Here is a 23,056-nt window from a genome sequence, read left to right on the forward strand (position 1 = left end):
CAAGAAGTTGGCTCAGGCGTTTATATTTGAATTCTAACTTTTTTTTGGGTAGGGGAAAGGGCTAGAAGGAAAAAAAAAAAAAAGAGTAAAAATCCCCATAGACACGTTGAACATTTCCTGGTTTTTTTTAGAGGAGTTTTTCCCTTTAGAGTTCTGGGCAGAATTTCCTCATCTGATCATCCCTTTTTCCTCTCTAGATTGAGCTGAAGAATGAGGAAGGGGGGAAGAGTGAATAGGGAAGGGCTTGGTCCTTGGGAAGTCTGGGTTCTTAGCCCTGGCTCACATTCTGGGAACTTGGACAAATCTCTTCTCCCAGGTTTCAGTTTACCCGTCCATAAAATGAGGATGGATCAGGGTGCCATAGGGCCAAAAGCACTAAAGTGGATTTAAAATCCACTTCACTTGCTCACTGGCCCATGGTGGCCTCCAAGATTCCTTCCAGCTCTCGGTCCATCTTTTTGATCCTAGACAATGTCCCAGAAAGCTCCTAGTGACAACTATCGGGGTGGAGGCCATTCATTCATTAAAGATTTCTCTCTCCGATCAAGGGTTGCACCTAAAGAAAAGGCTGCCTTGCTCCATACCCTGAGACATACTAGCATTCATGCCAGATTGACTTCTGCGGGTCCCCTGTGAGCTTTGGGAAGTGAGGTGGGACACTGTGGGAATTGTGTGGGTGAGCTTTGGGGGCTTCCTACAAAATGAACACAACTTCCGTCACACGGGTCACAATGCAAGGGTTCCCCATGCCGGATGGATCTGTTCCAGTTTCCAGCACGATAAAAGGTTTTGCTGAACATCTAAGATCTGAAAGAATCCAAGATTAGACCTGTGGCTAAGTCATTAAGCCTTAAAGGATGCAACCACCTGGCTTCAAAAGGGGGAGAAGAAAAAAAAACACCTTTTAGAAATGGCCATTTCCTGTTTTAAAGGAAACTTGAGAGAAACAGATTCATGGCTGTTATGGTACGTTCAAACTTAGCCCTGGAAAGTACCTTGAAATCCTTAAGTTCCTTTATCAGCAGATATGTATATTTGGAGATGGAGTCTTTCCCTTACAGGCCTGCTTCTTTCTACTACTTATCAGTGGAGGGCCATTTCCAATCTGAGCCTGGTGGCTCGTTCCCTTACTCCTTCCTAAATTTAAGCCCAGCTCAGGATCCACCAGCCTCAGAGGCTCCCCACTGGTGGGCATTACAGGTGTTTGCAGGCACTCCTGGCTTTGTCATAGTCCCCAGAGGGTCCCAGAGCCCCCACGCTGTGGACCCACACAAGTGAGAATTTCATTTTTGGTCTGGTAGATGGACATTTTGCCCCAAATCCAGGTCTGAGGTTGGAAGCTGGACCAATGGATTTCTGTTGCTGCTGCTTTCAGTTTTGCCCAGGGGTGAGCTTTAAAAAAAAAAAAAGATCAGCATGATTAGGGAGGCAGGAAGGCAGGACTGCTGTACCAGAAACCCAGGCCTGACTTGGCCGCCACTCACCGTGGACAAGGCTCTGTACAACGGATCATTCGGACTAGGAGCCAAGATCCTCCGTCTAAACCGGGTCTCAGCTGGAAATTCCCTGTGCGGTGACACCAAGAAGCGGCCACTTGGGCTCTGCCTGAACCTGAAACACTCTTGTGAGGTGAATGCTTCAAGGAAATCCTGATGTTCTGTTTTCAAATCCCGCTTCAGCTCGGAGAAATGAAGATTCCCGCCAAATCTGACATCCCCGTTATTGGGCCTTTCCCAGTTTTATCATCCTGTATTTGAGTTCCTCCGATTCTCTGTATATGCCAAGGGCCCTTCCAAACCTGCTAGTCCACAGTTCGAATGTTTATAAAAGAGGGAATGATATCTGAAGATGGACCCTAAGGGTTCTCTCTGTTTGGGGGAAAGGAATAAGCATTCAGAGTGCCCAATATGTGCCAGGCACTGAGCTAAACACTACAAACATCACTTCATTTGAGCCTCACAACTCTGAAGGCAGGGGCTATTGTTACAAGCAGAGGTGAAGTGACTTGCCCAGAGCCACACAGTTGGCGTCTGAGGCCAAATCTGGACTTGGCTCTTCCTGACTCCAGGCCCATTGCTTTATCCACTGCGCCACTTAGCTGTCTCCAAGGGGGATGGGATGGGGTACCAACGCTACAAGACCTCTCTTACGTCTGTGAACTTGAAACATTTAGGTTTTTGATAGCTGCCCTTCCAGAAGTTTCATCTGTCATCCTATCTTGTTTTAGGCATTTAAAAACCTGGTTCTGGGAAAGGGAGAAAGGCTAAGAATGCCTGAGCTAATCCGGCCCCTCTGTGTTACAGAGGCGGAAATCGGACGCCCAAGGAAAGAGAGTGACCGGTCATAGGACCTGTGGTAACATGGTAGCAAAATCTGATGTAATGTAGTTCTGAACCTGCGGTCTCCCCCGGCCCCCCCTCCCAGGAAACTGGAGATATGGGGGAGGAGGGGTGTGTGTACAAACTTGGATAGGCACAAAAATGACATCTTTCTTTTCACTGCCCTTTAACAGAAAACTCGCCATTTCCTTTGGCTATTTGCAAAGGTGATTCTGAGAGGGGAGCCCTAGGTTCTACCAGACCACCGAAGGGGTCCTGGTGCAAAAAAAAGGGGGAGAAACTGGCCCAGAGTCCTGGCCTCCTCCTGACTCAGCCCTTGGTGCCTTGACCTCAACGGCATTGGAGGAGCAATGACTGACTGCCTTTAGTGCTCATCTCTGACCCACCTCAACCCTCTAAGTGGATGTTTAATCAACAATTTAACAAACGATTGCGGAGTTGAATGGTGACCTCCTTTGGAGCCCATTCAGAAAGCTCTCCCCAGGACCCCTACCATGTGCCAGGAGCTGCTACAAGGCAGAACAGGCAATAGGGGGCCCAGGAATTTACAGGAGACAGCAACTGAGGGAAGGAGCCCACAAACCCACAACCTCGGATGTCTATACACCAACGAACAAAACGAGGATAAAGTCATTCTGGGAAGCTGGGTCATTCCTCCCGGGCTATCCCCGAGACCGACCAGAACCTCTGCTGGCCAGCTGTATCAGCGGGGGCTTCGGCCCTTCCGGGTCACATCCCCTGGGAAGACTTTTGAATGCAGGCCCAGGAATGGCTGTGGTTTGAGGTCTCGCCTGGGGAAGCATGGAGAAGCCAGGATCTGGGGAAACTGTCCACATCTTGGAAAGTAAAATATCCAACTAAAGGGGAGAAGAAGGGGAAGCTTGTTTCATCTATTCCCTTTAGGATGAGAAATCAGATAGGAAATCATACTCTTTTAAAGCAGATATTATCTGAATATAAAAGAACACGATGATAATTCAAGACTGGCAGGATGCACGTATGCCTTCAAGCTTAAACAAGGAATTTTAAATTGAATGAGGAATTTTAAAAAAAAAAAAAAAGGTTAAAAATATATTTGATTGGGAAATGTACCTGACTCCCCATCTCCTTAGTCCTCTACATCCTTCGGTGTTCCTATTTCAGAAAACCAAAGCCTGCCATTTGGCGACCTTTTCTTTTGGGCTATAACTTGGGGAGAGCTTTGGGCTTGAGGCTGCGAGCTTGTACAAAAACCCGACTTCAGCTCACAAAAATGTAAGCTTCCAGAGGGCAGGGCAGGTGTCTCTGTGGACAAGCTTAGGGATACAAATACGTAATAAATGCCTGTTTGTCCGCTGGGCTGACCTAGCATGCCAAGACACCCATCTTCACCTTAACAGGGCCAAAGCCTACTATTTGGTGTTTCCTTTGAAACCAAGATGTTTCCACTGATTGGGTCAAGGAAGGGATGTCCTTGGTCCTCACACCACGAGCTGACACATTAGAAGGGAGGAGCAACCCCGGCTGGGCTCTGGAAGTCTCTGTTGGAGGAGCCCAAGTGACACCACACAGACGAGCCGAACAGGCTCTAAATACTAGGGTCTGCTGGTGAATTATGTATGGGCCTGTCACCAGCCCAAGGCCGAGGACTGGCTAGATGAGGATCCATTTTTTTTCAGACACAATAAACTATTAAGAAGGCTGTTATATTTGCTGATAGAAGGACTACAGAGCTGGAAAGGAAAAAGAATCCAACAAGCTAAGGTAGCTGGGTGGCTCCATGGTTTGAGACCGAGGCCTGGAGACAGGAGATCCTCGTTAAGTTTATCCAGCCTCAGACCCTGGGCAAGTCACTTAATCCCAATTGCCTAGCCCTTACAACTTCTCTGCTTTGGAACTGATACTTAGAAGGCTAGAAGAATCTAACAAGCCCACCCCTCTCATTCCTCAGGTGAGAAAACTGAGGGCTCAGAGAGGCCATCCTATGCCTGGAGTTGCACAGCCAGGAAGGGCCAGAAGCAGAATCTGAACTTGTCTTTCTATCATTCCATGCTGCTAAGTTAAATTCTAGATGTGTCAGGAACCTTCTAGATCCTTTAGGCACTGAAAAGGAAGGCTTAACCAGTTTAGAACCCCCCCACCCCCACCCCCCAAAGGGCTAAGTCCATAACCTAACATCCCGGAGGGTGGAATGACAGCCGTCCTCAGCTGAGGTTCGGAGTGTAAGCTCGGACTCCCTGGAAGCCTTCTCTGTTTGGCTGAGTCAGGATGACGGGGGGGGGGGGAAGCCCGGCCCAGGAATGTGGTCTCATAAAGGCAGACCTACAGGAGGAGAAGCCTCCTGTTGCCGTGGGAACCTCGGCTCTCACCCTTCCGATTGAGCCAAACTGCCTTCCGTAGGGAGGCTGGCTCGTCCCACCTCATTCTCCTCCGACAAGCCGAAGGCATGCTGGCTGCACCCAGGGGGACGGGGACCTCGGCAGAAGAACGCATCTGGTTAAAGGATGGAGGTCTTGGTCCTGAACCTTCCCAGGCTTTTTCTCTTTTTCTACTTTTTCTCTACAAGATTCTGGAAGTTCAGACCCTCAAAATGCTTGAAACCAGAGTTTGGGATCAGAGACCAAGAGCAGAAGCCCTGTGGCCTGGAGGGCCTAAAGGGGGAGCTGCTGGGGCAGTTTGCAGGTGTGCCGAGGGGAATTCTGGGCTGGTTTCTGGCAGCCACTGCTTGGGAAGGGAAAAGATCAGGGCTGGGACAAGAAAGTAGCTTCTAGTCCCAGCTCTGCCACTAACTGGCTACGTGGCCTCCGGCAAGTTCTGTCACACAAGGACCATTCTGTGTCGTAAGAACCCTCCCAGGCCTGGCCCTCTGGGTTTCCAGGGGCCTCCTGGCCTGGACGGTCAGTGACTAACACTGTCCAGGGACATGGCACCCCAGTCCTGACAGCCCACGAGAACTTCTCTTTTGGCAGCAGGGCTTCTGGGTCCTCCCAAGGTGCACGGTCTGTCTGGGGAGGAGGGGAGGGAAGGAAGAAGGGAAGCCTCTCTGAGGTCAGTGGCCACAGGGAAGAGGCCTGCGGCAGCAGCTACAGTCCCCAACAGGCAGTAGAGGGAAATGTGTGGCTCTAGCCAATGCTGCTGGGCACGGGCACGGGGCTGGGGGCATCTTGCAGAAGGAGAAAACTGGGCCACTTCTCTGGGAGGTTCTAGTGCATCTGAGCCACACAGCGCCATCCAGACACCTCTGGTGAGACAGACCTTCGGGCTGCCCTCGAGCAGCTGCTCCCACAATTCCATAGTCAAGTGGGGCCGGGAAGAGATCCCTCCCCCCTGCTGCCCACGGCCACGTCCTGCCCCAACGGCGTCACTGCCCGCTCTGGAGTGAGCCCGGGTCAACACCGCCATCTCAGGAAGTTAAAAACCACACAGCCCCTGGCCCCACACAACCCCCCATAGAAAACCATGGACAGGAGGGATCCAGGGCCAAAGTGCCTTCACAGAAGCTCTGTGCTCACATCTCATCTTAGCTTATAAAAGTAATAAATTAATTTTAGGGATCTGCTTCCGAGGCTATTTACAATGAGCCCGACCGGCCGGGGCCGGCCTCCTCTCACCCCCCAGCTCCTGCACGCTACAAAAATAAGGAGACTTCTTTCCAGTTTGTAGAAAAACACTTGTTGTGGTTCTCGCGAGTCAATGTTTCCTTGTTCTGGGTCTGGGTTGTGCTTGCTTTTGTCTTTTAAGGGCTACGCATGTTCCAAAGGCTCGCTCTTCCTGAGGTTCTCCCGCACCCGTCACGGGACACACGCATCAACTCAGACCCGAGAGGCAGATGCAGAGTGGGTGGGATGGGGTGGGTGGGGGGCCCTCTTCCTGCGACTCCCACCACGGACTCGGCTTCTAGCGCCGATCCCCGTCCTTCTTCCTCGACGGCCCCGTGGCATCTCGCTGACTCGCTCTGGGAGTCCGAGGCTCAGGTCCTGCCCGCTCCTGGCCTCCCGAGAGCTGGAGGATGGGCAGGGACTTGGCGGCCTGCAGGGGGGCCCGAAGAGCCCGGCCGGCCCTGGGGGGCTGCTGCTGCCCCACCGAGCTCAAGTCCCGGAGGTCCCTGCTGCCCCGCCGCTGGGCCGACAGGCTCTTGTACTCCACCGCCTTGGTCCCATCCGTCTGCTCGGTGTAGACCTTGGCCAGCAGCTGGAGTGGGGGGTAAGAGCCCTGGCACTCCCACTCGGCCGAGCCCGGCTCGTGCACGTCGCCCTCGGAGCCCTGCACGGCGATCTGGGGCACGGGGGGCGGCTTCTGCTCTCGCGCCCCCGGCCGCGGCCCCCTGGGCTCGGCCCGGCCCTCCTGCCCGCGAGGGCCCTCGTCCCCCGGGGGCTCGGGCTCGTCGAAGCTCACCTCCTGGACGGCCTCTTGCTTTTTGAACGAGTCTCGACGCTCAGACAGGTTCAGGCGTCGCATGACCACCACCTCCTGGTCCCTGTCGTGCCTGTCTCCGGCCCAGTCTCTGCCCCGGCTCCCCGTGCCTGCATAACCGGCCCCCGAGAAGGCCTGGACCGACGTCTCCTCGAGGCCGTCCCCGTCTCCCGCCGGCATCTCGAGGGTGAGCTTCCGGCCCCCCAGAGGCTTCTTTTCCATGGAGGAGGGCGTGATTTTGTCAGCAGACAGCCCTCGCTTCAGGAGGGGGGACCGGGGGGTCTCGGCGCTCCGCGGCCTGGACGTCTGCCGGCTGATCATCGGGGGGGACAAGGTCTTCCCCTGGAAGGCATAGAGGTTTTTGGGGTAACCCGGTAAAGGAGACGGAGATCTCTGGGGCGATGGGGGCTGGGGTCCCGGCGAGGGCGTACAGGCCAGCGGCGATGGAGGGATGCTGCTCGTCGACTTCCGGCGGCCGACTTTATAGCGCGGGCCCCCCAACTTGGAAGCCAGGCCGTGCAGGGAGCTGGGCCGGATGTGGCCCGCCGGGGAGGTGGGCGTGCTGGACGAGGGGGAAGTGCTCTGTGGAGACACCGTATCTGAAAAGGAGAAAGGGCACCGTGAGAACTCCGTCCTGCTGACCCCTGTCTTCCCTTGTCTTCCTTCCTCCCATCACCCTGCCTTTGCCTGAGGAGCCCGAGCCGTGCCCTCCGGAGGGGCGAGGGACGGTGCACACCTGTGGGGCGCAGGTTGCCTCCATTTGAGACTTTGTCACCAAAGCCCAAGAGCAGTTTGGGAAAGCAAGGGGTGGCCATGGCCCGCTGTCTGGGGCCAGGGAAAGAGGAGGCAGGGAGGGAGGCCCTGCTACAGGCCAGGCACTGGGCTCACCAATGACCATTTTTTAGTCCTGGGAAGGAGGTGCTACTACTGTCTGCACTCTACAGCAGAGGGAGCTGAGACACAGAGCTTTGGGAAGGGACTTGCCCAGGATCACACAGCTAGGAAGCACCTGAGGCCACACTGGAACCTGGGACCTCTGGGCTGGGGCTGCTCACCGCTGAGTCACTACCCCCACCCACTGGTTTTCCACAGAATGGGTCTATCTAACATTCCCCAAACTTTGCATTCTATTTCTAGACTTGTTTTTTTGCCCAGGTGCTTCCTATGCCTAGAATGCCCTCCCCTTCTTCAGCCCTGATGTCCTCCCATCTCCCTGTCACTAGCACTTCCACAGCATTCAAGTCTGAGTTCACCCTCACAACATCCTCCAAGGCCAGAGCTCTGACCGCTGCGCCCCCTAGCGGCCGGCCATTAGAGCTATGGGAGAATCCAGCCTCAGCAGCCTCCCCACATCCCTTCAGAAGAGAAGGCCTAGAGGAGGGAGCCCCGGACCACTCCAGCTAGGGTTTCTACAAACGTTTTCAGATTGAGAAAGTGTGTCTGTGGGAGCAGAAGAGGCCCCAAAGATCCTGGGGAGGGTCCCTCCCCCCTTCCCAGAGGGCCCCCAATCGCTCAGTACCTGGGGGGGCATCGGGAGCGGGGCTGCGGCAGGGGGTGGCAGGGCCTGGGGACAGGCTGTGGGTAGGAGAGCCGGGAAGGCTCTCGCTGGAAGACAGGGAGTGGTGGAGTCCAGATGAGAAACTCCGACTCGTGTGCAGCATCGTGGACTGCTTGGAGATCTTCTTGAAGAGAGATTTTCTCCTTCAAAGGGAAAAAAGAACAAACAACATGCCCACATGTTACCACGTCAGGGAGTAAGAAATGGTCCTGATGGGGGTGGATTGTTAAAGCTGGAACAAGTAGGATTATCTCTCTTCTTGTGGCCTCAGTTTCCTCATCTGTAAAACAACGGGGCTGCCAGAGCATATGAACCATTTTTGTGGCATGGACACGTCCTCTGGCAGTCTGATGGAGCCTGGGTACGCGTCAACCCTTCTCAGAATGACTTTTAACTGCATCCAATTAAATACAGAGGATTATAAAGGTTAGTGAGGATAAAGATGGCACTAACATTTTTTTTCTTGTCCAGAAATCTCTAAAATGCCCCATGAACTAGATAAATGTCTAGGCTCCAACATTCTAACATTCTACGCTCTCTACTACGTGCAATTTTACCCAGCACTGTGCTTGGTATTCAAAAGTCCCTGCCGCCAGCCCAAGGAGCCTTTATTCCAGGTTCTAAGGCTCCTTCTGGCGCTGACATTCTAGGTTGTTGCTGCTGTTCCTTTAAACATTTTTTTATTTTTCCAATCACATTCATTTTTTAAAATTCTGAGATCCAAATTCTCTCCCTCCTTCCGTCTCCACAGCCCTCATTGAGAAGACAAGTAATACACAGTATAGATTAGACATGGGTGATCATGCTAAACACAATTCCAGATGAGTCATGCTGCCACACTCTGTTCTAGGGAACTCCAAACTCTGATGTTCTAAGGTTCTAGGGTCCCCCAAGCTCTGGCATCCTCTGTTCTAAGGCCCCCCAAGTTCTGACATTCTCTGTTCTAGGGCCTCCCCAAACTCTGACGTCCTGGGTCATGAGGTTTTTTTCTAGCTCTGATATTTTATATTTTAAAGTTCTTCCTAGCCCTGACCCCCCAGGATTCTCGGAGCCCATTTCTTCCTGATACTGATATGTTCTCCTGCCTGTTGTCTATCAGAGGGTATGTCTGACTATAAATCACAATGTATTTTCTGTACAATTATGCAACAAGTCCCAGGGCAGCAAGCCTTTGATGAATGCCAAGAGGGAGCGGGAGGAATCAGGGCAACACATTAGGGGATCCCCAGGCATAGCGGCCTCCTCTGGAGGAAGCTAGTTCCCAAGTGCCCCAGATGGTGTGGGGTGAGGCCAGATGCCCTGGCAGGGGTACCATAAATGGTACTGCCAGGCGAGCCAGCAAATTCTGGGGAATCGGGGCCCCTGCCTTGTTCCAAGCTTCTGCCAGAGATTTATTTTGAACAAGACCCAGAGTCTTACTTGAAAACCGCAGATTCCTCATTTCTCTTTAGAGCTTATGAAATCACTTGCCCCGTTTCCTCCCAACCTCCTGCTTGCCCTGTGAAACCCAATGAGGAAGTCGTTTGCACAGAAAAAGCAGGAAGGCCCAGAGCCTGGATTGAGTTACTCTGCAAGGTCCCTGCCACAGGTTAGTGCAGGAGGACTTAAAATCGAGGTCTGCGGACAGCGGGTAGATCTCAGGAGAAATCTGTGAATTTGGGTCGACTAGATTTTTACAAACCTTTCCCTGAAAATCTGGCATTTCCTCAATTACTGAGAAAGGGTTCATCTGCAGGCTTCTCCAGATTGACTGCCAACAGGTCTCAGACACACAAAAAGGGGCAGAACCCCCTAGATGGTAGGGTGGACTGGGGAATCGGCTGGGAAAAGGCATCTGCACTGTGCCAGGGACAGTGTCAAGCATCTCACAAATAGGATCTCACTGGATCCTTGCAACATCTACCTGGGAGAGAGGTAGATGCTGTAATTCTCCCCATTTTACAGATGAGGAAACCAAGGCAGAGAGAGGTACAGTGTCTTGTTCAGAGTCCTACAGTGAGCATCTGAGGCTCATCTCCAAAGGCAGGGATGTGAGGCACTCTGTAAACACCGAAACCCTTCATAAATGTCACCCAGCATCGGGGTAAATTCATTATTTCACAGTGTCAGGATCTGGAGGTGCTTCACAACCCATAAGAGGTCCAAGTCCAAAACAGCTCCCTTCCTCTCTCCCCTACTGGGCAGCATCTCCAACAAGTGGGCTCAACTCAACTGCAGATGCTAGGAAAGGGGACCATGTCACCCCCTGACAGTCTGTGCCCCGAAGGTGAGGAGTAAGTGACTTGCCCAGGGTCACACAGCTAGACCGTGTTGGAGGTAAGATTAGAACCCAGGACATCCCCCATCCCACTCCCCGGTATCTAGGCCTGGCTCTCTCCACTTAGTTACCTCGCTGCCCCTCACCTCCCCTTTTTAACAGCTGAGGAAACAGAGGCCCAAATAGGGGATGTGCCTTTCCCCAAGATCCAGAGCTCCAGACCACCACCAACTCTGTTCAGACCCAAGTGTGGCCCTGAGGCCATGGACCCTTGGGAGGCACCAGAAGGATCCGGAATGAGAGCTAGCATTAATACAGTACTGCAAGGACTGCAAAGAGCCCAGTGAGCTTTGTCTCACTTTATCCTCATGACAGTGCTTTATCATCACTCCCATTTTACAGAGGAAACTGAAGCCAACCACCCATGATCACTCTAACTAGTGTCTGAGGCGGCATTTGAACTCAGGGTTGCATGCTCCCCTCTTGCCCCCCCCCCCTGCCCTGGCTCAGCACTCACCTGTCCTGACTCTCGCGCTTCCTGCTTTTCTTGCCGCGCCGGGCCATCCTGCCTTTGTTGCTGTGCTTGCGGGCTGGCCCAACCTTGATGGAGGTATTCTCCAGGGCCGTGGTTCTGAGGGAGATCTTGTTGTTGCTCTGGAAGGTACAAGACAGGCTCAGGACATCACAGAGTGGCTGCCACTCCCCCTTGGCCCCCCCAGTGACTGGGCCCTGGCACCCCACTGTCCCCCCAGTCCTGGGCCTGCACTCAGGCTACCTTCAGTAGGAGCTCCACCACATCCATATGAACCAGGCCCAGCACGGACTCCCCGTTGATGTGGGTGATGAGGTCTCCTGCCCGCAGGCCGGCTTCTTGGGCTGGGCTGCCCTCCTCCACGCTCTGAAGGAGAGGAAGGGGGGATGGTGAGGGACCCCAAGCAGAGTGGCCCCAGCCTGTGGAACCTCTCTGGAAGGAGCCGGAGGCACCCACCAAACAAGCTTTGTCTGCCCGCGAAGGAGGCTTGCAGGCATGTAAGAAATGCTTGTTGAGGGGGCAGCTGGGGGTTCAGGGGATGGAGAGCCAGGCCTGGAGACCGGAGGGCCTGGGTTCCAATGTGGTCTCATAGGTTCCTAGTTGGGGGAGCCTGAGTGAGTCACGGAACCCCCACGGCCTAGCCTTTCCCACTCTTCTGCCTTGAATCAAGAAGAAGGTAAGGGTTAAAAAAAAAAAAAGAAATGCTTGTCGAACTGAATGAAACACAGGCCTGCTGGGCTCGGGCTCTGAGGGTCTCCGCTCCTCATGGGCCCTGCTGGCTCCAAGCTATGGGCATGTTGTCTCCCCGTGGATGGGGACTGGTTTTTACCTTTCTTTGTCATCACAACTACGGAGCCCAGCACATAGCAAGTACTTAATAAATGTTGGCTACGTATTTGCAGCAAAATCCCAGGCAATGACTTTCACTCTCTGTGCCTCCTTGTCTCCGCTATCACTCGAGGCTGAACTAAATCTCAGCTTTTAGTTTGGAGGCCGGAGGTCGGGGAACTTGGGTGAGAAAATAAAGTCATGTCTTCATTTCCCCTCCCCTTTGGGGTCCTCGGTGAGCCTAGTGGTCCTAGGCGTGGACACCCAGGGGCCTAAGACAGGGCCGCAGGCTCCAGCGGAGGCGCTGGGCCAAGGGGGCCGTGACAAACCTGCACACCCCCTTGAGTCCCTCTCCATCGCCTCATTCCAGGGCCTTCTAGCCTTGACATTCTGTGCCCTAAAGTCAACCCCTTCGAGCTAGGACGTTCCATCCACTCAGTCACGGGGTGGGCTCTCTGGAGCGTGTCTAACTGGTGGAGTACAGAATAAAGCTGTCAGCTAGCCGGGGAGCACCAAAGGCTGTTCCCTGAGAGTCTGAGACCCCCTGGGGATGGAAGGACGGCGCAGGGCCTGAGGATGCCACCGGTGTTACACCGGGGAGGCTTCGTGTCCTTCCTCCACAAACGGAGCTCTACGAGAGTCTCCAAGATCCTTCCAGGGATGGAGGACATCAAAGTCATTTAGTAGGTGCCTGCGTCGGGCCAGGGCCTGTGCTGAGCACGGCCACCATTTCCCACTGCTCTCGTTTGTCCGGAGGGAGCTGGCCGAAGGCAGGTGGGAAGGCTTTTCCCACAGGGCCTCCATCCGAAGGCGCCCTCCCCATCCGCGGCCCACGCTGCCCAGCTTCCCTGGACTCACCCAGACCACGTGGTGCACCGTGTAGACATCGCTGTCGCCCATGTAGACACGGATGGCCCTCAGGCTGAAGCCGAACTTCTTCCCGGAGCTGTGGATGATGATGGGGGGCCGCAGGCTGGTGATGCCGATGGAGGAGTCTCGGCTCGGGGAGGAGTCCCGGGAGGAGGGGTTGGAGGAGAGGGAATGGGGGGAGATGGGACTCATGAGGGCCCCACTGCTGCAGTCGTCTGTGGAGAGGAACCAAGAAGGCCCTGTGAGCGCCGCGCTCTGCCTTGGGAAGGGAGTGCACGGCTCCACGGCCATGAGGGGGTGAAAGAGTAGAGGGAGGGGGCCCTTTTGGAACCCCAGCTTTCCTACACGTGACTCATCCAGGAGCCCTGAAGGCCGCGCTCAGAGGGCTGTCGCAGGAGCTCTAACTCCCAGCCTGGGCACCCAGGGACTTCGGGAATGAGGAGCTGAAATTCTTTGGGGCTTCAGGCCTTCCTCCGTTCTGTGGGGATGAGTCACTTCCCCTCTTGGGGACTCCTGACTGTAAAAAGAGGGGTCTGGATGAGGTCATCCCTAACGTTCTTTTCCAGCTCTCCCTGCTCTGCTTTCAGAGCTACAGAAATCTGGTGCAAGAAAGCCAGGTGCCCTCCTCCCCCAGTGTGGCTTCTGCTGGGGGACCCCCTCCTGGAGCAGCCTGCTCCCCTGGATGGCGCAGACGGTTAGGAATTTTTTCCTGACAACAAATGGAAGTATTTCCTCCCTTGGCAACTTGCCCCCGCCGCCCCTGCTTCCGCCCTTAGAGGGCAAGGCCCCTGAGGGTAGGGCAGTCTCGTGCCTCTGTTTATCCCTGGTGCCAAGGCCAGAGCCCGAGAAGTGGTGGGCACTTAATGAACACTGGCTGACAGCTTGACTCTGGCACACATGCCTACGTCTGCCAGAGCAGAGCTAAGCGGTGCCTGGCACCCAGCGGGGCGCTGTTGGAAGCTAGGCCGGAGCCCCGGCCCTGATGAGCATCTTCCGGCCCTTCCTGCAATCAAACAAAAGGGGCACGTGGTCCAGGCCCGGCCATACCTGAGGTGATGACTAGGGAGAGGGCGGAGACAGAGGCCGATTTGGGCACCCGGCCTCCCCCAGGGGATGTCTTCTGTTTCTCCGGTGTTTCCTTCTGGCCGCCCAGGCGCCGGCCCGGCCCACCACCTTCCAGGGCCCGAGGTGTGGAGTTCTTCGCCCCGGTACTATTACTCCGTAATCGGACATGGTTGAGGCTCGAAACGTCTGCTATGAAGGGCAACAGGGGGAGGGTGTTGGCATACGGGGAGCGCTGCGCCAGAGAACAGGCCGGGCCCCCGGGGGCCCAGGCCCTGTGCGGAGCATTAGCCGGCCAGGCCAAGGCTCTTCCAACCTCCTCCCTTCTGTACACGTGGTGGAGGGGGCAAAGGGCCTGGGCAGAGCCTCTCCTGCGCCCGAGGCCCTCCTCTGACACTTGCTGGCCGAGTGACCTTTCTGAGGCTCAACTTCCTCATCCATAAAATGGGAAGAGGAGGACCCACAGGGCCAAGCCCTGCCTCACTTGCAGGGAAGCTCCAATGAGCCACAGGGAGGTGGGGACGGAGAGGGGACGTGCCTGGTGGCCCACCCATCGTGCACCAGCCCAGGGCAACCCCTACCCGTGAGGGCAGACGCCTTGGCCGTTTCTCTCGCCAGCTCCTCGGGGTCCCCCAGCACAAAAATGGGCCTCTCGGGTTTGGCCGGCCCCTGGCTGGGGCCTTCGTCCTCGGAAGAGAAGGCAAACTTGGGCATGGGGTCCAGGCTGTAAGTGGTGCTCAGGGCCGAGGGGCTCTGGCTCCGCTCAGGCTGGGAGGATGAAGACGAGGAGTGCCGCAGCGAGCCGGACGACGTCCAGGACCTCAGCCTGTGGGGAGGAGTGGCAGGTAGGGAGGGACGGGGCTCACCGGAGTGGGTGCGAGGACCTGAGTCCCTCCCAGGCAGCTTCTGCCCAATGCCGTCCGTCCCTAGCACAGGTGCTCGCAGACCTGGCAATGGCTTTTGGATTTCGGACTCTATCGGGGTGGGTCGGCTCCTTCTCTGCAAATGACACCTTTCAAAACCCTGTCTGCCTTTCCAGGCTTTTTGCTTCTTTCTATGATCCAGAGACACTGGCCTCTTCCTATTCCGGGCTCTTTCTTGCCTTTTCCCTCCCTCCCTCCAGCTCCCTCGATTTCTTTCTCTTTACCTTCATCTTAGAATCTCTATTAAGTGTTTTAAGGTAGAAGAGTAATAAGGGATTAAGAGGCATTAAGTGACTTGTCCAGGGTCCCACAGCTAGAAGTGTCAGAGGCCAGATAGGAACCCAGTGCCTCCCATCTCCAGGACTGGTGCTCTATTCCCCTGTGCTATCTGCTATCTAGTTGCCACAGAATATTATCCCATATGACAGAGAAGAAATTGAGGTTCAGAGAGAGCCCTTAGGCCAGGCAGTAAGTCCTGGGTTCAAATGCCAGCGGTGCTCTTCTCCCTGCCCATCTCTAGCAGGGCCAGAGGATATGGAGGTCTTTTCAGAAAGCTGTCCACCTGGGTCTATGCTATGGCCCTCCCTGCCAGATGGGCTGGGAAGGTAGCCATGCTCCCGGGGCCTGAGGTGTGGGCCGGTGCCTAACCCAGCTCTGCGTGTTCCCATCAGCTCCCACTCACCTGACCTCTGTGCTCAAAGGGCGAGTCTTCTCCTCCTCGCCCGAAGCCCGGTCCCATCTCTCTGACCTCTCCTCCTTGTCCTCACTATAGCTTCTCTCGGAAAAGTGTGACTGAACAGCAAGGAATTCAGAGCTGCTATAAACCTTCAGAAAAGAGAGGGAGAAAGGGGTGCATTGGCCCAGAACAGATATGGTGCCCCAATTTCTTTTTGGGGTCTGTTTAGTTTATTAATTTTTTAAACTTTGAGTTCTAAATTCTGTACCTTCTTCACACCTCCTCCTCCTCCACTGAGAAGGCAAGCAATATGATCTCAATTATACATGTGAAATCATGCAAAACCTATTTCCATATTAGCCCAAAGTGTCCTAATTCCTGAAGGGAAACTAGACCCCCTTCTCTCTTCAAGAAGACGCTGAAGTACAGAAAACAGCATTAGAGTGGAGCCTTGGAATGATGGAAAGAACTAGCCATGCTTTGTGGGGAGAGAGAAGACTCAGGGAACATGGCGGCCATCTCCATCCATCAGAGAAGGAAAAAGCCTTGTTCTGTCTGGCCTCAGAGGGCAGCACCAGAAGCAGTGGGGGGAAGTTAAGAGGCAGATTTAGTCTAAAACTTCCTAACAATCAGCTGTCCAAAGAGGGAACAGGTTTCCCGTTCCAAGAGCTATGGAGGGTTTCCTCTCTTTGGAGGTCATTAAGCATAAGCTAGATGGAGACTCCTCGGGTCTTTTATGGTTGTGGGGAGGGGTTGGAATTTGAGTATGAGCTGGACTTGGACAGTTGTCCCTTCCAACTCTCAAATTCTGTAAATCTTTAACTCCAAATATTGGGGCTGAGAAGGTCCTCAGAATACAGAGTATGTCAGAGCTGGGAGAGACTTTTAAGATAAACCATTTAATTGGGGGGGAGGAGGGGAAGACAATTCAGTTTATTTACTCTGCTGGAAAGGAGGACACTTTACAGTTGATCTGTTCCCTTTCTGTCTCCACCTATGGATAGAGGGGGAGGAAAACTAGGAGGGAAGAGATCAATAGGATGCCCATCACTCCTGACAAGCCCCCAGGACAAGCTGGTCAAACAGATAACTGGTGGCTGGGATAAATGAGAAGCCAGATGGGAAAAATAAGTTTTTGAGGTCAAGATGCCTCAACAAAGAGGTCTATCTGGGAAAATCTTTTGGTTCAAAGTTAAGACGTTTAGAGTTGGATTTAACAATATAAATTTAGATTAGTTAAGAAAGGAACTAGGAATCACAATAAAAAATGCCATCCACAGCCAAAGAAGGAACTGTTGGAATCTGATTGCAGATCAAAGCATACCATCTTTCACTTTATTTCCTTCATGAAGCTTTTTATGGTGTGTGTGATATATATCTTCAGTCACAGCAGGGGGAATATGGAAATATGTATGGCATGAAAACCCTGGGGTAACTGATATCAGACCATTCACCACCAAGGGAGGAAGAGGATCTGAATCACAAAATGTTAGAAAATAATGGTAAAAAATGGTTTCTGTATGTCATTGAAAAAAAAAATGCATTGGTAAAGAAAGAAACCAGGGTTTACCCAAAATGCATGCTTTCTTTCAGCCTCACCCTTCTTGTTTACTTAGTAGTTATGATGATTAGGAAGATCAATTATTGGGCTAAAATACTTTTTCAGAACTTCCCATCTTCAATATTCCAAGGATTTGTGAATTGGTCAGTAAGGATGAGGGGTTCGTTCCTCTACTACTTTCTATGGCTGCTGTGACCAAAAACCCCATCTGCATTCTAGCCTTGTGGAACTTGCCAGAACTCAGAAGCTCTGAGAACCCAGGTTGTTCACCTTGCTACAACAAGGAGGACTTCTGTGGAGGAACAAGAGTCTTGCTTTTGTAAATGAAACTAAATATTGGGATAATTTGTCTTGTCCAAGCTCAGTCCCAGAGAAGAGCTGAGAAAATGCATCTCCTTCCCTTCGCAGCAGAAGTGGGAAGCTATGGGTATGGAATACTACATAAACTGGCCAGACATAGTATGTAAAATAGTTTTGCTAAATGTTTTTTTCCCCTTCCAATCCCCAAGGGGGTAAGGGTAGGAGTGGAGGTGGGGAAGAGCTGGAATAAATTTCTACTTGAACACGAAAGTGATAAAATCATTTTTTAAATAAAAAAAGTTTTATTTTTTGCAAAAAAGGATTTCTTGGTTCGGTTTTATAATTTCATCTAGGGAAGATGAATTCGTTGGAAGGAATCTTAGCCTCTCCTGTCCTGGCAGTGGTGGCTCTTCCTTCTCTGTTTAGAGGAGAAAGGTAGTGAAAGAACTCTTACTGCTCCACTCTCCTGGCTATCACATGATGAAGGAAGAGGTGGGGATCTGGACATGGGGGCAATCCAACCATTCATCCGTAACTTTAAAGATCCTGGCGACACTGCCCAGTCACATAGCCAGCATGTGTGAACGGCAGGACTTGAACTCAAGTCTCCTTGATTCCATGGCTGGCTCAATAGATACTCTACTATGATGCCTCTCCTTAATTAAAGGAACAAAAGGGTAAAAATGAATGGTTCTGATCTATAATTTAAAATGGTTCATTTATTGGGGTTGGGGAGGGGGAAAAGGATAAATCTCATACAGTTTTTGGTTCTTCAGGGGCTCATCAAAGGATGTGGCTTGTTTGGATCTTGGGCATTTTGGAGGGGGGGGTGGGGTGGAGGATGGGTTGCCTAGTCTAACCCAAACCAGAAAAAGAATCTCTCTTTCCAGCCCTTTGACAAGTAGTGACCAGGCTTGGGCTTGGGCTTGGGAGGAACCTCTCTAGGCTGCCTTGTTCCTTTTGGTAGAAGGCCTTATTGTCATGAAATTCCTTAGTTGGCCTCTCTGCTCCAGGGTCTGCCCCAAGCCAGGGCTAAGCAGAACCACCAGAACGGCCCCTGGACATGAGGACCCTTCGAATGCTGAAGAGAGCAGTCACGGTCTCCTAAATCGTCCCCTTTTTCAGCCTCAACCTTCTCAGTTCCTTCCACAAATCCTCTAGCCCAGGGGTTGGCAACCTTTTTGGCTGTGAGAGCCATAAACGCCACATTTTTAAAAATGTAATTTCGTGAGAGCCGTACAGTGCTCGCAGTGCGGCTCCTGTAACAGCGCCTGAAAAAAATGGACTTTATGGCTCCTGCAGAAAGAACCATACATTGCCGACCCCTGTTCTAGGGCATGAATTCAAGGTTCCCTTCTCCCTCCTGGTTGTGCTTCCCAAGGTTCTGGCACCCACGAGAGAAGGTACTGCTCCAGAGATGGTCCGAGCCCATTGCCTGCCTCCTCATGTAGCCCAAGACCACACTAACTGTACGCTTGACGGCCCTATTACACTCATAGAGAGCTTGCAGATCACTGAAACCCCCAGATCTTACAGGCAGCTTCTCCCAATTAAGAAATGCATATTGATTTGACTGCATGCCTAAATTGCAAACATGAAAACACACACACACACACACACACACACACACACACACACACACACACACACACACACACGTTAGGTGACATGACACTTCCCATACCTTACTAAACCGGTGTGAGCAGGAAGAAAACTGGGGGATTTCTGTAGACGACTCCTCATCATTTGTTTCATCATCCTCTGACCCCAGGTGGCGGTACCGTTCTGATCGAGCTAGAAGGAAGAAGAGGGACATGGACATAGGTCGGTGAGTAGACAGGGCCTTTCTCTTTCCTTAGATTTTGTCTGACTCCCATCAGTCCTACAAAGGGCATCAGGATCCTGGGAACATGGACACAAATGAATGGGACCTTGGAGGCTACCTGGGCTGACCTCTTTTATTTGGCAGATGAAGAAACTGAGGCCCAGGATGCCAAATCATTTGCCCCAAATTACCCAGGGAGCCAGAGGCAGAGCGCTCTCCCTCTTTGGCCTCTGGTTTAGGGAAATGCCTCCCTTTTTACCTTTCTCCCTAGTCTTGTAAGCTGAGGAATCCAGTTTCTTTCTGGGGAAGAGAAGAGTGAAGCTGGAACTTGCCTACCTCCCCTCTGGTTCTTGGTGCCCATTCATCATTAAGGAAGAAGATAAAAGACTCTGCTCACGGAGTCCACATCTCCAAAAAAGACTCTTTCTTTAAACTGTATGATGGGAGCAGAGAGACAGGGGATGCAGGAGACCTGAGTTCCGGACCTGCCTCTGATTTGGACTGGTTGTGTGTCCTTGGACAAGTCACTTCCTTGGGAAGATCCCTTGACCTTCTAGAACTATACTGGAGAGTCTAAAGTCTCTCCCAGCTCTCTGACATTGAACTGCAACTTCCCCAAGCCAATGGTAGACAGTCTATCAGTTAGTTAACTAGTGACAGAGATACAAAGAAAGGCCAGACAGTCTCTGCCCTCAAAACAACATGCCAATACTGTGCACAAACAAGATATATACAGGGTCAGTGGGGGCTATCCTCCGAGGGATCCCAGGTACTAGCAGTAAGGATGGTCAGGAGAGGATTCTTGCAGAGGGTGGGATTGTGAGGGACTCAAAGAAGGCTCAGGGGGAAGAGAGCAAGTTTGATTTTGGACCAAGTGAGCTGAAGATGTCTACAAGACATCCTGCTCAAAACACAGAGATGATCAGATCACTGAATCCATGGGAGCCAATGAGACCCCGAGTGTAGAGTGTAGAGGGAGGAGAGACGAGGGCTCAGGATGGGGCTGTCGGGGACACTCACACGTGAGAAGGAAGGCTGATAGGGTGGCCACACTCAGGAGAGGTCGGAGGCACCAGCCTCCCAGGCAGGAACCATCCTTTCCTCTAACATTCCCAACAAGAGTTAGCCCCCACTGGAAGACTTTCAGTGGCAGGGAGCTCTCTCCATTTCCAAAGGGACTCTGTAGTGATCTATTCTGGGGCCAAAATACATTTACTGAGGGCTTCCTCAGTGATACACTAGGCACTGTGCCAGGTGCTGGTGACACACAGAAAACAAAATAACCCCAGCCATCAAGAGGCTTCCATTCTGTAGTGGTGGAAGGTGCAGAGGGGGTGGAATAGCATAGATATGTAAATAAATACAACTTGTATACAGTTTAAACATACACAATTAAACACAAGATAACTGCAGGGAAGGGGAGGAGACCACCCACAGCCTTGGGCATCAGCAAAGGCCTCTTAAGGAAGAGAGAGGGGAGCTGCCCTAGGAAGGAAGCAAGGTGGGGCTGGGGCTGAACAGCATATTAGGCAGGAAATTTAGGCATGGGGGACTGCCTGGGGCAAGGGGATGGGACCTAAATGGTGTCCCCATCAAATAGGCCATAGGATGCAGCACAGAGGTCATGCAGGATCTGGAAAGATGTGTTACAGCCAGAGCACAAATAAATCATCTGTGGGGAGGGGAGAGAAGTGTGAGGGGAGGGACACAGCCAGAAAGATCTTTAGGAATAACAGCTCACCAGCTGTGGGGAGGATAGACTGGAGAAGGCAGAGAGAGTTGTGAGTATTAGCAAGACTTTTCCTCATTCTGAGCCAAGCCAGGCCTTGATGATACCAGCTCGGCCTCCTCTGAGGTCACACACAACAGGGTTCACCGCCAGGACGATGAAAATCAACACTGACAGACAGTGGCCTCAGCTCAGGATACAGGAGAGGAGGGCCCAAAGGGCTCCAGTTCTCACAGCTCCAGGAAATCCTGCCTCAGGGAGTCATGTGGCCAGGACAAGCCCCTGATCTCCACAGAGGCAGCCCAAAGTTTGGCTCTTTTCTTGGAAGTGCCTGGGACATCAGCAGCCCTTCCTCCTGGGGACAACGCCTAGCTCCCTTGTCCCTGAGCTAGGAGGATGGTGTTACAGCCAGAAGAGCCTGGGGTGAAGGCTCAAAGCCCTCGGGGCTTCCCCCAGAATGCAGGATGGTCTGCCAAAATTGAGCCCCATCACCAGATCAGGGGCCACAAAGGATCCCAGAAGCCACATGGACCTGAACAAGAATCTTGGACATGTGGTTCTCCATCCTCTACTGGAATATGTGCAGTGACAGGGAACTCTCTCCCTCCAGAGGTGGCCTTCTCCACTTCTGCACAGCTCTCAGTGGCTAGGAAACAGATGGTTACAAGGACCTGGAATCTGTGTCTATTGTAATTTCCATCCACTTGTCTGAGTTGGATCATCTGGGACCAAAAGAACAAGTCTTTTTACTCTTTCTTTCCTTATCTCGTATGCCCAACGTTTAGCACAGTGCCTGGCACACAGGAGGTGTGTCCCTGAAGCCCCAAGTCTCCTCTTCTTCAAGCTGACCAGCCCAATCACACCAAACCACACTACCCCTTTGTTCTCCTTGTGCTGTATTCTATCAGAGAACCCTGAGGTCCCCTCTATTATAAGCTGGCTGGCCCCCTAATATCAGGCAGGAATCTTTAGCACCATTTGTAAAATGAGGAAACTGAGATGCAGAGATAGGAGGCCCATCCTAAGGTGGTGGGTGAGGAGAAGCCAAAGCAGGTCTCCCAGGATTCAGACCTGCATATGAAGACGAGAGCTCTCCAGGGTATGGAAGAGCCTCATGTTGGTTACCACAGGAACCAGCAGGTCAGGACAGACAGTCTGGGGTTAACAACATTTCCTGCTCCTCCCAGAGAGGAGAGCCCCAGGCTTCCTCTCAGCCTCTTTACAGACAGTTCACTCCTCTTCCATTGTCACTTCCTCTCCAAGCCCAGGGTCAACAACAGCTTCCAGGCCCTGGCCACAGGGGACTTCTTTCTAGCTTGTCTACATCCAGCAATCTAAATGGCCCTGGCCTGGTTGGCTAAGAGTTGGGGGTTACCAGGAGGAATGAAACCCAGCCCCTTGGGCAAAAGACCCAGGCCCCAGCCCTTCCACTACAGGCATTTTCAGGACCCTGGACAGACGTTACCATCTGCTTTTGCAGCAGACTCAGGGCAGGGTCACAGGCATAGAATGTTAGAGCTTCGAGAGGGCCCTTAGAACCCAGAATGTCTGAGCTAGAAGGGACCTCAGAACCCAGTATGTCAGAGCTGGGAGAGATCTTAGAACAGAGAATATTGTCTGAGCTGGGAGACTCCTTAGAACAGAGAATATCAGAGCTGGGAGACTCTTTAGAACAGAGAATATCAGAGCTGGGAGGGCCCTTAGAACAGAGAATATCAGAGCTGGGAGAATCCTGAGAACAGAGACTGTCACAGCTGGGAGACTCCTTAGAATAGAGAATGTCTGAGCTAGAAGGGATCTCAGAACCCAGGATATCAGAGCTGGGAGAGACCTTAGAACATGGAATGTCAGAGCTATGTAGGATCCTAGGAACTCAGAATGTTCTGAGCTGGAAGCACTGAGCCTATCTGCTCCAGCCTTCTGACTAATACTAAAAAATACAGTTTCAATTCTAAAAGAGGCTCCACTTCTTCACCCAAAACCAGGGGCACACAACCATTCCCCATTGCTAGAGAAGCACACACCCTCCCCCACACCTCCAGAGAACTGCTTCCCACTCACTGTCAAAGTAGCTAGTGTCATCTTCCGCCTCCAGTTGTGGGATGAATTCTGCCTTCTGCCGTAGGAGACCCGTCCAGTCGAGGTTGAAGAAGAAGGGATGCTGCTTCACTTCGTAGGCACCACCTACAGTGGGTCCAGAATAC

General features: G+C 52.6%; 1 protein-coding gene across 1 annotated transcript in view; it reads right to left on the minus strand.

Annotated features, from left to right (window-relative positions):
* Positions 1-5,384: 5,384 nt before the first annotated feature.
* The window catches only part of MAST3 (microtubule associated serine/threonine kinase 3), a 53,760-nt gene continuing 36,088 nt past the window's right edge, over positions 5,385-23,056 (minus strand). Inside the window, exons 18-29 of the mRNA XM_044672411.1 lie at positions 22,914-23,036; positions 18,983-19,092; positions 15,444-15,586; positions 14,420-14,664; positions 13,824-14,030; positions 12,765-12,991; positions 11,322-11,444; positions 11,064-11,200; positions 8,251-8,432; positions 7,088-7,330; positions 6,967-7,012; positions 5,385-6,843 (exon numbers count right to left, since the gene is read on the minus strand). Coding sequence (XP_044528346.1) covers positions 6,216-6,843; positions 6,967-7,012; positions 7,088-7,330; positions 8,251-8,432; positions 11,064-11,200; positions 11,322-11,444; positions 12,765-12,991; positions 13,824-14,030; positions 14,420-14,664; positions 15,444-15,586; positions 18,983-19,092; positions 22,914-23,036 — 2,414 coding nt within the window. The 3' untranslated portion in view covers positions 5,385-6,215. The remainder of the gene's footprint in view (positions 6,844-6,966; positions 7,013-7,087; positions 7,331-8,250; positions 8,433-11,063; positions 11,201-11,321; positions 11,445-12,764; positions 12,992-13,823; positions 14,031-14,419; positions 14,665-15,443; positions 15,587-18,982; positions 19,093-22,913; positions 23,037-23,056) is intronic.

Source organism: Gracilinanus agilis, chromosome 1, assembly GCF_016433145.1.
Source record: "Gracilinanus agilis isolate LMUSP501 chromosome 1, AgileGrace, whole genome shotgun sequence".
NCBI classification, from domain to species: domain Eukaryota; kingdom Metazoa; phylum Chordata; class Mammalia; order Didelphimorphia; family Didelphidae; genus Gracilinanus; species Gracilinanus agilis.